The 14,188-nt window shown below is 41.2% G+C and overlaps 1 protein-coding gene across 6 annotated transcripts in view; it reads left to right on the forward strand.

Moving 5' to 3' along the window:
- Positions 1–14,188, forward strand: part of SYT7 (synaptotagmin 7) — a 289,629-nt gene that overhangs the window by 177,853 nt on the left and 97,588 nt on the right. For 2 of the 6 annotated variants that reach the window (XM_069965682.1, XM_069965683.1), the window contains exons 4-6: positions 3,593–3,724; positions 4,328–4,543; positions 13,469–13,849. The exons of 1 other annotated variant lie outside the window; for it this stretch is intronic. In XM_069965682.1, the coding sequence (XP_069821783.1) occupies positions 3,593–3,724; positions 4,328–4,543; positions 13,469–13,849 (729 nt within the window). The remainder of the gene's footprint in view (positions 1–3,592; positions 3,725–4,327; positions 4,544–13,468; positions 13,850–14,188) is intronic. 3 more of the 6 variants (XM_069965685.1, XM_069965687.1, XM_069965686.1) reach the window with 3 other exon arrangements.

Raw genomic sequence — 14,188 nt, forward strand, 5'->3', positions numbered from 1 at the left:
AGTGTAGTGTTCAATGTAGATGCAAACCATGAAACATGAACAAGGCTTTTGAGTTAGGCTCACATGTTCAGTCTTTTTACTTGTCCATGAATGTAGTCCGCTAGCTACCTCCACCATCCGTGCAAAACCCGTCCGTGTTTACACCCGTTTTGCATCTGTTCACAGATCTGTTAAAAGCATTTTAAATTACATTGATTACATCACATCCATGTTTTTCAGAGATGTCACATCCGTGTACATCCGTGAAAAACATGGATCTCATTGATTTCTATGGGGAATCTGTGCCGTGCTACTGTTCCGAGTTATGACATGTCCTATTTTTAAACGGAACAGATTGGAGATCCATAAAAACACTGAACATGTAAAAGTCCAGTACAAAGCAATAAACTATAAACTTGTCCGCGCACACGGACAACTTCACGGAACGTGTGAATACAACCTAAGGCTATGTTTACACAATGTAAGTTGTGATTACTACGGAACTTATGTTCTGCTAAAAGCTGAGGGAATCCCAACCGGACTGTATACACATAGTATACACTCTGGCCAGGATCCCGGATGTCAGTTTTCTGCAGCCGCTATTCATTGAATAGCAGCCGCAGAAAACCCTGTCAGTTCACACAATGGAGCGAGTGGCTCCGGCCGTAGCTTCATTGTGAGCAGCGCAGAATTTGGATGCGGGCGCACACGGAGGCAGCGGTGAAGATCAGTACTAGCCAGGATGATGTTTTCAGAGACCGGCCGTTCCGTGACCCGGCCAGGTTACAAAACGGCCGGTCTCTTACAACGTGTGAACATAGCCTAAGAGTGGACCCAATATTATTTAGCAATTATTTATTATGTTTCCTATAGCTGCTTTAACACCAGCATATTCCACAGTGCTGTACTGAGAATACAATCTATTTTTCTGCCCCATTGTGTTCCTGTTTGACTTTAATCCTCTATATATACATGCAGTAAGCCACTGTTAGATGGGAAGTGAACAGCCCACATATCTCTGCTTTACAAATGCCACACATTAATTATAACTTATGTAATTTTGTTAAGCACTGGTAGAGAAGGAGCAATCACATTTTTCTTTATTTAGATTCTCTCTGTTTCAGCTCACAATTTCAGTTTCAAGGCCTCGCTCCTGTAGTGCTTCTGCCTGCAATCCCTAGTATGTTGGGTAGCAAATCAATGTCCACATCACTGTCCACATCCTGTCACTATTTAAGTCAGTGATGATGGATTAATCCCTAAAGTTTCTACATAGTGTAGGATTAATCATAAATCACTAAATCCTCAGAAACTACACAGGATAGCGTCATGAATTGTGCTGGTTTTATTAAATATTTCTTCTTTTTGATTCGTCTATGTCCAACAGTAAGAGAGAGTATGTCCTATAGGTTTATGCACACAAAAAGCTCTATACATGGAGCCTGTACAGTAGTACCCAGAGCCTGTACGACTTTAGATTGGAGATGCCTGGACTGCCTGTCTGCCTGGACTGATGGACAGTATACACTAAAAGCAATACTACCAGGGCAGCATACCATACTGTATGTATGGATTCCCTTATTGGTTCTCTGCTGAACTCTTACCGAAATATGAATTTGCATATGGAAGTTTGAAACTCAAAACTCAGAAAACCCAGATTTCCATTCTGAGGCTATGTGTACTTTTACTTTTATGATCCGTATTTTTAATCTAAAAAAAAATCAGTTTTTATTTTTAGAAGCTGAAAATTTTAACAATTATTTTTGCCGACTGGTTGATTTTTTTCATCAGCTTTTGCATGTTTTTTTCCATACATTTTTAATCCCTTTTAATCCTTTTTATCCCTTTTTTTCAGTTAGTATAAAGGCTGAGTTTTGTTTCAGTATAGACCCAAAAAGACGGAGCTAAATTGTTCCAAAATCGTACGTTTTTGAGAAGGGACCTCTCACTTTAATATAAAGCTATAAAATTATGGCCATCAATAGTTTTAATAGTCAAAAAGAAACACCATTTTACAACTCGGCTCAGAATACTCTATGTGAACATAAGCTTAGTGTGTTTAGACGATTAACCTTAAAGGGAACCTGTCATCGCTTTCATGCTGCCTGATCCACCAGACAATTGGGTAGTCCTTGGCAGCTTCTCGCCACCCCACCAGTCTTGATTGATTTATCTTTTCCTGTCTGAGTATAGAAAGAGATCTATCAATCAAGGATGGTGGGGCAGGGAGAAGCCACCAGGGACCACCTGGATGACAGATTCCCTTTATTAGAATATAATATAGCCACCTTAGCTCATAAACCTAGAGTGAAATAATCTTAGTACTCTCTTTGCTTATTCAAAGCACAGAACTCCCCATATCAAGCAGGCTCCGCTAACACTGATCTTGTAAAGCTAATGTAAATCAGTCATGTCAGGCTGTCACGACCCATCTATGAGGTCATCCCCAATGTTGACCAACCATGGCAATTCTAATAAACGTGCTTTATATGGACGATGGTACATTTGAAACCATTAACGCATACCAACAAGTCACAAGGCAAGTGGCACCAAACGTTTTCCCCGATAGGGTGTTATCAGCTGGCACTTGCTTCGCTTTTCCCGAGGTTGATTAATTGTGTGCTCGCAGTATAATAACAGAGACATCATTGTTTCCTCATCAAGGAAACAAAAGTATCTCACCACAAACAAGCAATCACAGAGGAGCAAACGATTAAGAAATTACACAAAAGTCTAACCCGGCAGTCAGATCCTATCAGACCCAAATCATCTGGTAACACATCATCCTCAGTAGGTTAAATCACTGCGTAACACTCGTCTTTCTATTAAGCCCTCTGGTTTAGGGGATTTCTAATAGCAATGCTTGAGATTACAGGATTTAGCATTGTATTTAAACAGGCAATTTGATGCGGAAAGCAGAGTGAATCACTAGCCGCTTGTGAAATAATTTTTCTGACCTGCCGTAATTAAAGTAGCTTCTATTTATAGAGCCTGAGAAAATCCATTTAAAGGTTAGGGTGAGCGAGCTTCCTACACTTTCTAATGAGCACGAGGGTCAGTCCCTGATCATCATTTACCTACAATGCACCCATCTACAGCTTCTTGTAAGACAGCGGAGATGTGACCTGAGGGTGCCCCATACCCTCTTCAGTTGGCACACATGAAGGAGGCTTTTATCAGCCTCCAGGCCCTCTTCATTAGAGCACCTATGTCTTCAGCTCTCAGTGCGGTGACTATTATACAGAGGAGGGTGATTTATTTGGGTTCATGACAAGTAAAACAGGGAAAACCAGAAGGAGTGGGAAGAGGTGACACTTCTCGGTGACATAATCAATGCTTTCTTTTTCCCTCCCTCTCTTTCAGCTCTCTGGATCCGCTCTGTGCTGCCAACTCAACCTTCCTTTATTAAACTCTTGCCTCCCTCCTCTCCTCCAGAGAACCTGGATCCATTAATTAACAAACAAACGTCTTTCTCCTTTTCCATGTCTCTCCCTACACTTATAGGCCACTACCATGTGACTTTAACTCCCTTCCTCCTCGTTCGCTCCATACCAGGGATTCAGGCTTTTTCTAGTATTTCTTTTTTGTTTTTTCTCTTTTTCTACTGATTTAGTGATCTAGACAAAGACTTTTGGAATAACAATGACAGCACAGCCCACCAGAAATGGAGCTCTTACCCTCCAAAGGAGTTTATCCTAAACATTTCACCTTACGCCCCCTATGGTGACCCAAGGCTGGCCCTCAAGTGAGTCTTTCTATTGCCTGGTATGGTCGTATGTAGTGAGTATGTACAACTCCCCGACTCCTCTCACACGCCTCCTCCCACCTGCTCCTCTAACCCTCGCTCCACTTCACCCCCATGGGCGGATAAAGCCATGGAGACGAGCAACCCATCCTAGCTTCCACTAACGGACACACCTCCTATCTAGCCTCCTTACGCCTCTCCTCCCTTTCCATTAAATGCCAGGAAGGGTTGCCCGTTATAGCAGAGTGTGCTCTACATCCGCACTGTGTAGTCTGATTCACTAACACGCCTCTTTCTTCCTGTGGCTGGCTAGCTGTCTGGTGCCTTTCCTGACAGATTTTCTCCATGTTAACCCTATGTTGTTTCTTGAAATGTGGAACTTTTTACCGTCATCATTCCCAGGCTGCTGTCTTCCTCCCTCTTCTAACAAAAGATGCTTTGGGTTATTTTTGTACATGTTGTATTTTGCTATTGGTTTTCAGAGCTGACCTATCTCTCTTTCTCTCTTTTTCTGGTGTCTTTGTGTGTGTATATGTTTTCCCACACTGTGTGTTTCTGTCTTCACATTTGCGTGTCCTTTCTTTGCACGTGGGCATATTTCAGTGGCACAGTATTGTCTGGTAGTAAATCAGCTGCATGTGGCACCTCTGGTTTATTGGATAAAGATGGTCGGATGGGGGACAAGCAGTTTCGAAACGACAGCATGAAGATCAGTATGTCTTCCCAAAGCCATCACAGCGAACCAGGCCTGGGAAAACCAGGAAGAGGTCGTTGGCACACCGTCCAGAGTCACTTAGCATCCGGGAATCTCAGAACCAAGTGAGTGTTAGAAACGTTCAAGAACTATTTCATAAAAGACATACACTACAGTGCACAACTGTGTAATTCCAGCTAGGTTCTCCAAAGACATGCCATCTACTTCTTTAGGTGCCATGTTTACAAAAGAGATTCCTTGGGACACTGGATTTCTCCTTTCTTCCTCAACACCAATAAGCGGTTAGACATACAACATACAAAGTGAACATACTTCTATAGAAATGGTAGTTGAACTGGTAAATGTGAGACTGGGTTCACACTTAGGGGGAGATTTATTAGACTGGTGCAAAGCAGAATTGTCTTAGTTGCCCCCTAGCAACCAATCAGATTCCACCTTTCATTTTCAAAGAATCTGTAAGGAATGAAAAGTGGAATCTGATTGGTTGCTAGGGGCAACTAAGACAATTCTACTTTACACCAGCTTGATAAATCTTCCCCTTAGTATTTTGATCAATATTTTTATCCAAAAACACAAATTGGTACAAAATACAAAAACAGGATGCAAATCTTTTTATGTTATTTAGCTCTGTGTTGGTTCTACTAATGTTTTTGTTAAAATATTGACCAAATCCTGAGCAAAATACAAAGTGTTGAAACTTGGTGTTTTGCTCAGTATTTGGTCAATATTTCAATACCTTCCAGTACCTTCCATTGAAGGTATATGTCAAGCAGAAGGCTGGAACATATCCAATCTATACAACCAAAAGACAACAAAAGAAAAGCCTAGGAAATGGTAAAACACATAGATAGATGTGATACATTAGGGTTATACCTAGGCAAATTAGCACCTGATCCCCACAGAGAAATGAAGTACCGCACATAAAAATGCATGGGGTTCCCCCTCAGTAAAACTCACATATCATATTGTAAACAATTGGGCACATGAATATATAATTCCATGATAATAAAACTCCTATGTCTCTGTTTATTCACTGGCCAAAAATAGGCATATAGTAAGAAGGAACCCTGATATATCAGTGTCGCACCTAAGACCAATCACACATTGTAAATGTCATCCAGGCTACAGCAATAAAATGCTTTATGAGGGCAAAGTACAAACAAGTGCCGAGCAGAACCAGGGACAAAGAGAAAAGGGAAAAAAAGGAAAAGAGAAAAGAAGGTGAATTCGAGCACACCCGATATATGTTTTGCATATAGCTTTGCAAAATTGCCTCCCCCTAAATTGCCAGCAGAGCAGTTGTATTAGTGACAGTCACCTACTGTATCACACATTTTACTACACAGTGGGTGTCAGATGGCTGTCAGCAATACCACCACTTTACAGCGAGCCTAAGAGGAGGAGAGTAAGACGGTCAGAACGCACCTCAATAGTGCCCACAAAATCCACAGTGACAGTGATGTCATCAGAAATTCCCAGGATATTCCACATAATGATATCCGTCACTCATAGACCAATATGATCTTCATTTAATGTTTTTTAAAGGACCCTGTGGGATGCAATACAGTTTACTACACTGTTCCCTCCTACAATTTTGGCAATATACTGGCATGCAATGGAAGCCTATGGACACCCAACCCAATAACCCAGTACAAAAACATAATAAAAAAAATACCCAAAATTTCTATGCAGATAAAATGGCTGTTATTATAGCAGATATGACACTGTTTCCCTCTATATCCTTACTTCCTTGTGATTTAATGCAGATGACATTTAGTTGTGTTCAGAAAACATTTATCATGTAGCCTTCTCCTGTTTAATATTAATATGGTGTTGAGGCTTGGATTACTTTTAGTATTCTATCTTTTGTATGCAGATTTTATATGCGGAACTTTCCTAAAAGGCTCTCAACCTAAGCGTATTTGTTAAAAACTCTGATTTATAATGCAGGCTGAGATGAGAAATGGTATTACGTGATGGCTGCATTACTGAACAACAAAGAAACAAAAGTGGTTGCACGCATATTTAACCTTTTAGAGGAATTTTCCGTAGTAATAATAATAAAAAGGATCTTCTTTTCTTTTCCAGAATTAGTGCCCATTTTGTTCATGGGGGATGTGTGGTATTGTAAAGTAGCCCATTTACTGGATCTGCAATGGCAGACACTGTCCAAGGACTGCAGCATCTATAGGGTTAAAGAGGAAGTCGAGAGGACTTTTTTTTAACAAGGCAGGGGCAGAGAGGAACGAAAAACCATGCTTAACTCACCTCTCCACGTGCCTCTCCGCCATCAGAATGATGCTCCGGGACCCCCACCAGGCTCCGGGATCAGTGGGCAATCCATCAGCCGGTAAGACATATTTCCCCTGGTTGTTACATCATCAGGACTCAGGGAAAAATGCCTTCTGGCGCAGGTCCCGGAGCCCATGTAGCGGCGCAGCTCAGGCACGGGGAAAGGTAAGATAGCGTTCTGTAGTAAGTTCCCCCTTGCCCCTGTAGGCTGCCCAAAAATAAAAAAAAATGGCTATACTTCTCCTTTAACTGTCAGCATTGGAGTGTAGCTCTGGTGCTGACAGTTGCGGTGGGTGCCCAGCTATAATTCTCAGCCAGGACCCACTGCAGATTGCACAGGTGCCCAATTCATCCACGGATGTTACTGTACATCTATTTCCGGTAACACTGCAAAATGGGTGTACAGTACCACAAAGGGAAAAAAGTCCGCTCTAAAATAGTAAATTTTATTGAACATGATTAATAATAATAAGAAAATACAACAAAAAGGTGTAGGTGAAAAAAACTTCAGCTTCATTTGTTGGGCTGTCTACCATTAACCACAGTTTACTATTTTATCCCCTAGAATGTGTTTTTTTTTTCTTTTTCTCTGTGATTCTGCATTTTTTTTGCCTGCAATTTATACTTGGAGATTTGTTTTTAAAAAAAGGACATACAGTAATGTCTATTTCCAGGAATGGGTTAAAGGGGTATTCTGGGTGTGTTAAACTTTTCATATGTTCTTGCCCTGGCTGACAACATAATAAACATGCTATTCTTACCTTTCCGTGCTTCCCTGATGTCCTCCTACCGCATCCCTGGGTCCCCCGCTGATCGATCCCACTTCCACTTCTGAGGAAGACTCGTCTAAGCAGTGACAGCTCGCTCAGTCATTCACTGACTGAGATTGGACAGCACCATGGCCAGTGATTGGCAGAGCGGGCTGTCACTGCCATCTCAGAAGTGCAGACGGGATCATTCAGCGGGGAACCCGGAGATGCCATAGAAGGTTACCAGGGGAACACTGAGAGGTAAGAATAGCATGTTTGATATGTTCTCCACAACATATCAAAGGTTTTACACTTCCTGAATACCTCTTTCAATTAAAGGGGTTGTCCAGCGAAAACTTTTTCTTTCAAATCAACGTATATCAGAAAGTTATATAGATTTGTAATTTACTTTTTTTTTTTAATTTCAGGTCTTCCCATACTTATTAGCTGCTGTATGTCCTGCAGGAAATGTTGTTTTCTTTTCAATCTGACACAGTGCTCTCTGCTGACATCTCTGGTCGAGACAGAAACTGTCCAGAGCAGGAAATGTTTTCTATGGGGATTCAAATAAAACCGAGACAGAGTTCCTGTCTCGGCCAGAGATGTCAGCAGAGAGCACTGTGTTAGACTAATAATAAAACAACATTTCCTGCATGATATATAGCAGCTAATAAGTATGGGAAGACTTGAGATTTTTTTAAAAGAAGTAAATTACAAATCTCTATAACTTTCTGATATCAGTTGATTTGAAAGAAAAAGTGTTTGGCTGGACAACCCCTTTAATACCAATCACTTGACTCATAGCACTTCACTTGGCCATAGATATCAGATTTATTTTTTTTTTAAACACAGACTCTTCTTTCTAATCTCAGACAAACCCCTTAAAAGCTAATTTGCAATGTGTTTTACATTTCATATAATCCAATGCTTAATTGCTATGACCTGAATAAAATCTCTGACTAATCTGCAGCATTGGAAGCAAGCAAAGTCTCATTGGATAGGTCAAATGACAATTGAATTTAGCCCATAAATTCCAATTATTCCGACACCTGCGTATATAAATTTCATGAAACTATGCGTCCCCTGATCACTCTGCCAATACATCTTACACCTTGTTGTCAGCATTCAGAGACTGAAATCAATGAAATTTGTACATTCTGGACCCAAACTTGGCAAGGCTAATGTTTTTCATCAATGCATCTCTATTGCAGTATTTCAAAGGGTACAGAGAGATAATAGTGACTGCAGAAAAGAAGACATAAACCATTTGTGAGGACTGACAAGTCTGTCTCCTAACAAGATCATTTTAACTCATTAATCAAAATATAGAAGTCGTAATGACCGATCAACAGCAGGGAATTGTTTCTGAATGTCCAAAGCGTGCTAGACTAGACTTCCTTTATGTCTCCATTCAAAGTTCACCTGTCATTGACGGGGGTGGGAACCATTCTCTAGCTGAATTATAAAATTTAAAAGATTTGTACAGGATTTTAAAATAATTCACTTTTTTTTAAAGCTTACATTTACTACTGAATCATAGCTTTTATCCCTGGAATCGAAAGAATTGAGCATGTTGAAATCCTCCCCCCCCCCCAACATGTAGTATGGGGTGGTTAGAAGGCCCCCCATACATATCAGATGGTTGGTTGGTCCCACCTAAATCAGCAGACTTGCCATTATTAATCTAATGTGTATGAAAAGCTTAGGGGTTATGTAAAAATGTATTCTTAGGATCAAAGTGTATGCCTTGTCCTGTGGACCCCCACTGATTCCAAGACCTGCAATGTTCAGAAGCCCCATAGGGAAAGATTAGAGGCTGGCAATATATGCTGCCTCTCCATTCATTTGGAGGACATTCATTTTGGGATCAATAGGGGTCCCAATGGTCAGACCCCCACTAAACCCTATGCTGTGAATAGGAGATAACGTTTGATTATTAGAATAATGTGAATATAAGAGAAAGGGGTCCGTGGAGTCTCGGTTGCGAGTCTTAAAACATGTGAATAGCCAGATATCCCTCCAGGGAAGGAAGCCTGTTGCCAAGGGGTGCCCCCCAGTGGGGAGATCACCAAACCACCTTGATACATAACCCCTTAAGTCCAACTATGTTGCAAGTATTGGGACACAAATAGGGAAATACCAGGGTGGCCCCTTTTGCCTTAAAGTCTAACTCAGTTGTGAGTATTGTATCATGACAAGGGTTTACCAAAGCCAGGCATCATTCCACAGACAGCTCTTTCGGGGTATTGTGGAGCAGGATTCTGGCTAACGGGCTCAATGAAAAATAGACTAATAATACACAGCAATCACTGAGCTCTGGGAGATCAAGAAAAAAATCCATTCGATAGTACTCATTACACGAGTGGGACTTGCGGGGTTACGTATCAGGGTGGTTTGGTGATCCCCGAAACAGCTGTCTGTGAATGGATGCCTGGCTTTCAGAATCTCTTGTCATTTCGAAATACTCAAAACTGAGTTAGACTTTGATGCTAAAAAGGACACCCTGGTATTTCTCAATTTGTGTCCCAATACTCGCAACCAAGTGGGACTTAAGGGGCTACGTATCAGGGTGGTTTGGTGATCTCCCCACTGGGAGGCACCCCCTTGGCAACAGGTTTCCTTTCCTGCAGAGATATTTGGCTATTCCTGTGTTTTGAGACTTGCAACCGAGGCTCCACAGACCCCTTTCTTGCATATTCATATTTTATAGGGGTCAGTGTATCAATGGATCAGTTTTTGCTGATCTCCCTGAGCTCAGGGATTCTTGTGTTTTATTAGAATAATGTGCCAAAAAAAATCAAAGACATCAGGTTGAATAGTAGATTAACTAAAAAAAAAAAAAAAAAAATATCATGAACACAATTGTGTACAATTTTCTTTTAATGTCGTTCATGATCCTTATGTGTTAAATAAAGCTGCCAAGAGCTGTAAAAGCGTGTCCTCCCTGCCCTGGTGCTGTCATTACGTGAGAGAGAAGTGGACATCCTGTAACCAGGTCCCAGGATACGAACATGATGCATGTAGAGTCAATGGCTTCTTTTTCCAATCAGCTCCTGTATCTTCCCACTATCGGCCTGTCCACTCAGGTTGATTTACGTTGTCTCGCTGATTTGGAACTAGTCTCGCTGGCTCTTTGTAACCTCAGATTCTGGTAGACACTTCTTCAGCATCACTGATTGAAATGAAGGCTTTTTATCGAATTGGCATTTTGATTTACACTCCCATCACAGAGAGCTTTTAGTTCAGATGTGATGACATTTCTGCTCGAGATCTGTTTAAAGTAATATTTCCTATTGAAACCTGTTGATATTAGAAACAATGGGAGCTGCTACTGCATTTATCTTGAGAGCCTATACATTGATAATGACACTGGATGCTTACTTATTCCATATATTTATGACAAATCCACTGGGTGAACCATAAATGTCCGGCAAATAGGGTCCTTATTGAGGGGAAATAGGATGTTCCATTCTGTAATACAAGACAGCAGGTGGTCATATCCAATATGAGGAGTAGTTGTGGACCTTGCAGATATGTGACCCCAATGAAATAGAAACCATTTCCATCCAGATATTCCTGCATTGTTCTCTCTCCTCACATTAGCATCACTTTTTCCTAAAGTTACATATGGCTCACGCTGTGTAGCATATGTAGATGGCATGTTATCTGTAATATCTGAACCCCAGCCATATTACACTAGTTATTACATATGGTGTAGACAATTGTTTTATTCTTCCTTCTGCCTACCCAGAAAACAGAGCAGCTTCTTGCTTTTTATGTCTAATTTTTGTTCCTATCCCAGAAGACTTTTGGTGTGAGATGAGTTTACAGAGATGCTATAAAAAGCTTTCACTGACATCCCACTCACCACCTGCCAATGTGGCACACGTGCCTCCAAATGCAGGGTGCATGGCTAGAACCTACAGTTAACCTTTTGGTTGCCTGCCGCTGTGGATTCTTTTAGAGGGACAGCAATATTGTCATCTTTTAAGATCTCAGGAAGTCCTTGAGCTTTCAGGGTCTTTGCTTTTAGCCAAAGGAAGATCTATCAGGAGATCTCCCACTCATGGCTATGCTACACTGGAGAGCAGAGTGGTGCACTGGTCATATCATGCACAAGTATTACTTAATCTCCCCCTTGGAAATTCTTAAATAATAGTATACATCGCTACAACGAGTTGCGGAGCCCTGATCCCTATAGTGCTATCACAAAAGTGTATCCTATGGTTGAACTCTGATACCTTTTTGATGAAGTCAGAGGCTTGTTTGTATGATGTCCTCTCCGTCCCCTCAGATCTGGAGTAGGTTAGAAGTGTGTTCAGAGCAGTCCCTTGCCGGCAGCTCCACTAGAACCAACAATCAGTGCGTTGCATGCAGTCCACAAATCAAGTGACGTCACTCCTTTCGTCTGTATGGTGGCTGGTAAGGATTAAGCTTCTAGCATGTTTCTGCAGTCTCGGCTGCCTTTGTCAAAGATCATCCAAGACCACAGAAACGCTTTAAAAGCTTGACTCTTACCAGCCACCATACTCACGTAAGGAGTGACATCACTTGAACTTTGTGGACTGCATGCAATGCACTGATTGTTGGTTGTGGTGGAGCAGCCAGCTGGGACCACTCCCAACACACTTCTAACCAGACCTGAGGGGATGGTGAGGACATTATACAAACAAGCCTCTGACTTCATCAAAAAGGTATCAGACTTCGACCTTGGGATACACGTGTTAGCTTATTCCGGACTTGAGGGGTTGGAGAGGACATTGTTCAAGCCTCTGACTTCATAAAAAATACTAAGGTATCAGAGTACGACTATAGGATACCCTATTGTGTTGGCACTATAGGGATCAGTGCACCGCAACTCGTTGTAGCGATGTATACAATTATATAAATGTATATATACACATAGGAGTGAGGGGCTGTATAGCTATATAGCAGCAAGAAACATATCTGTAGTGCAGTGCCGTGTTATGTGATTTCTTGTTCCAGCAGATATATCACTACTTTCATTAATCTCCCCCTTTATAAGAAAAGTATTAGCAGCCTTTATAGTAATTCAGAGATTTCTTCATTGTAAAACATAATGGACAGTGCATCCCATCGGAACTTGACTGAGATGACATATTGATAGGACCTGTCATGTATGTTGGGGGGGTCTCACCCCTAGAACCACCATTGCTCCCAAGAACAGAGATGCTTCTTGTTTCCAAAATAGGGCCACAACCACACAGTGTCATTTTTGGCCATTCGATTCGTCATTTCACGTTTAAATAACAATCATTATTTTAAAACAACAGCATTACATTTTAAAATACCGTCCATTATTTGGGCGTGAAATGATGGCTGTAAAAAAAAAAAAGTTGTCGAACAGCCAGAAAACGCTGTGTGGTCGTGGCTGAAATCTGCTCGGTAAATTCTTTAGTTATTTATTCAGTGCCTTTTTACCGCAGTTCTTCTTTAAGATATCTGCATGGAAACAAATAAGGACAGATTTACTTAGCAAAATAAGCAACATCATAAAAAAAAGTGAAATCCACCAAATCTATTTTATGTCTTCGACACTTTATATGCCTTCCTTAGCACTTTTACAAAGTGTTGAGAGAAAGGCCAGTGGCTAAACTGAGTCATAAAATGTGCTACATTTATGAGACATATAGAGTTCTATTGCAGAGATTAGTTGTGTACAGCTGTGCCGGCTATGAGGTGACACAAGAAAGAGAAATGTATCTAACACGTCCAGAGAGTTGGGGCAAATGTATTATGCCATAGAAACTATTATAATCAATTTTAATACTTTGTACAGCTCTCAATAGCTCATAAATTTATGTACCTTTTTTATTTTAATCTTTATTTTTCATTTTATGCCAAACATTTACATAAAAATGATCCAAATCTTTCCCTCTATCCCCTTCTGTCTGATATATACTTTCCACACTGCAATTTCTATCCTTCACCTTTTCCTTTCTCTCTTTCTTTTCAATCTTGTCTAAGTTACGAAGACCCTACTCTGCCAGCAGCCACAACTCTTGATCACATACCCACTTCTGGGGGAGACCTAAAATGTCAACGTCCTCGCACACTGCTTCGCCAGCAGAGCCTCCAGCAGCCTCTCAGCCTCCACCAAAAGCACAATAACTGCCAGCCAACCACCAGCCAGAGCCTGGGGCAGCTCCAGCTGCAGCAACAACCTCCATCATCCAGCAGCAGTAACACCAGCAATCCCCGTTCCCAACGCACGGGCCAGAACCGGGCCCAAACTACAGCCGGATCCAAGTACAGGACACCTGGCAACAGGAACCGGACCAACCCAGGCAGCTGGGACTATGTGGTTGGTCAGATTCGCAATCATGGCCTGGACATGAAATCTTTTCTGTAAGTTAATATCTATTTCTTCCAAACTACTCATTGTTTCCTGAAGTTCTTCTCTTGTCTTCTTACTGTCATCTTCACTGTTAGAAAACAGATTGCTTACAGTAGTAGCATATAGAGAAAATTATATAAGAAATACCAACCAGGAGTGTGTTTTACTGTCCTGTTAGAATATCCCAGATGACATCTTTAAGTTAAGTAAGTTAAGATGTATTTAAGGAGAAATTTGTTATTTGTGGAGCAGGGCTGCAAAAGTTATAATGTGGCATCCAACTGCAGGGGGGGGAGGGGTTCCTCACTTATGGCTTGTGCACAAACGTGCCTTGTCTTCGAGATAATGTT

The sequence above is a fragment of the Dendropsophus ebraccatus genome, chromosome 4 (genome assembly GCF_027789765.1).
Source record: "Dendropsophus ebraccatus isolate aDenEbr1 chromosome 4, aDenEbr1.pat, whole genome shotgun sequence".
In the NCBI taxonomy this organism is placed as follows: domain Eukaryota; kingdom Metazoa; phylum Chordata; class Amphibia; order Anura; family Hylidae; genus Dendropsophus; species Dendropsophus ebraccatus.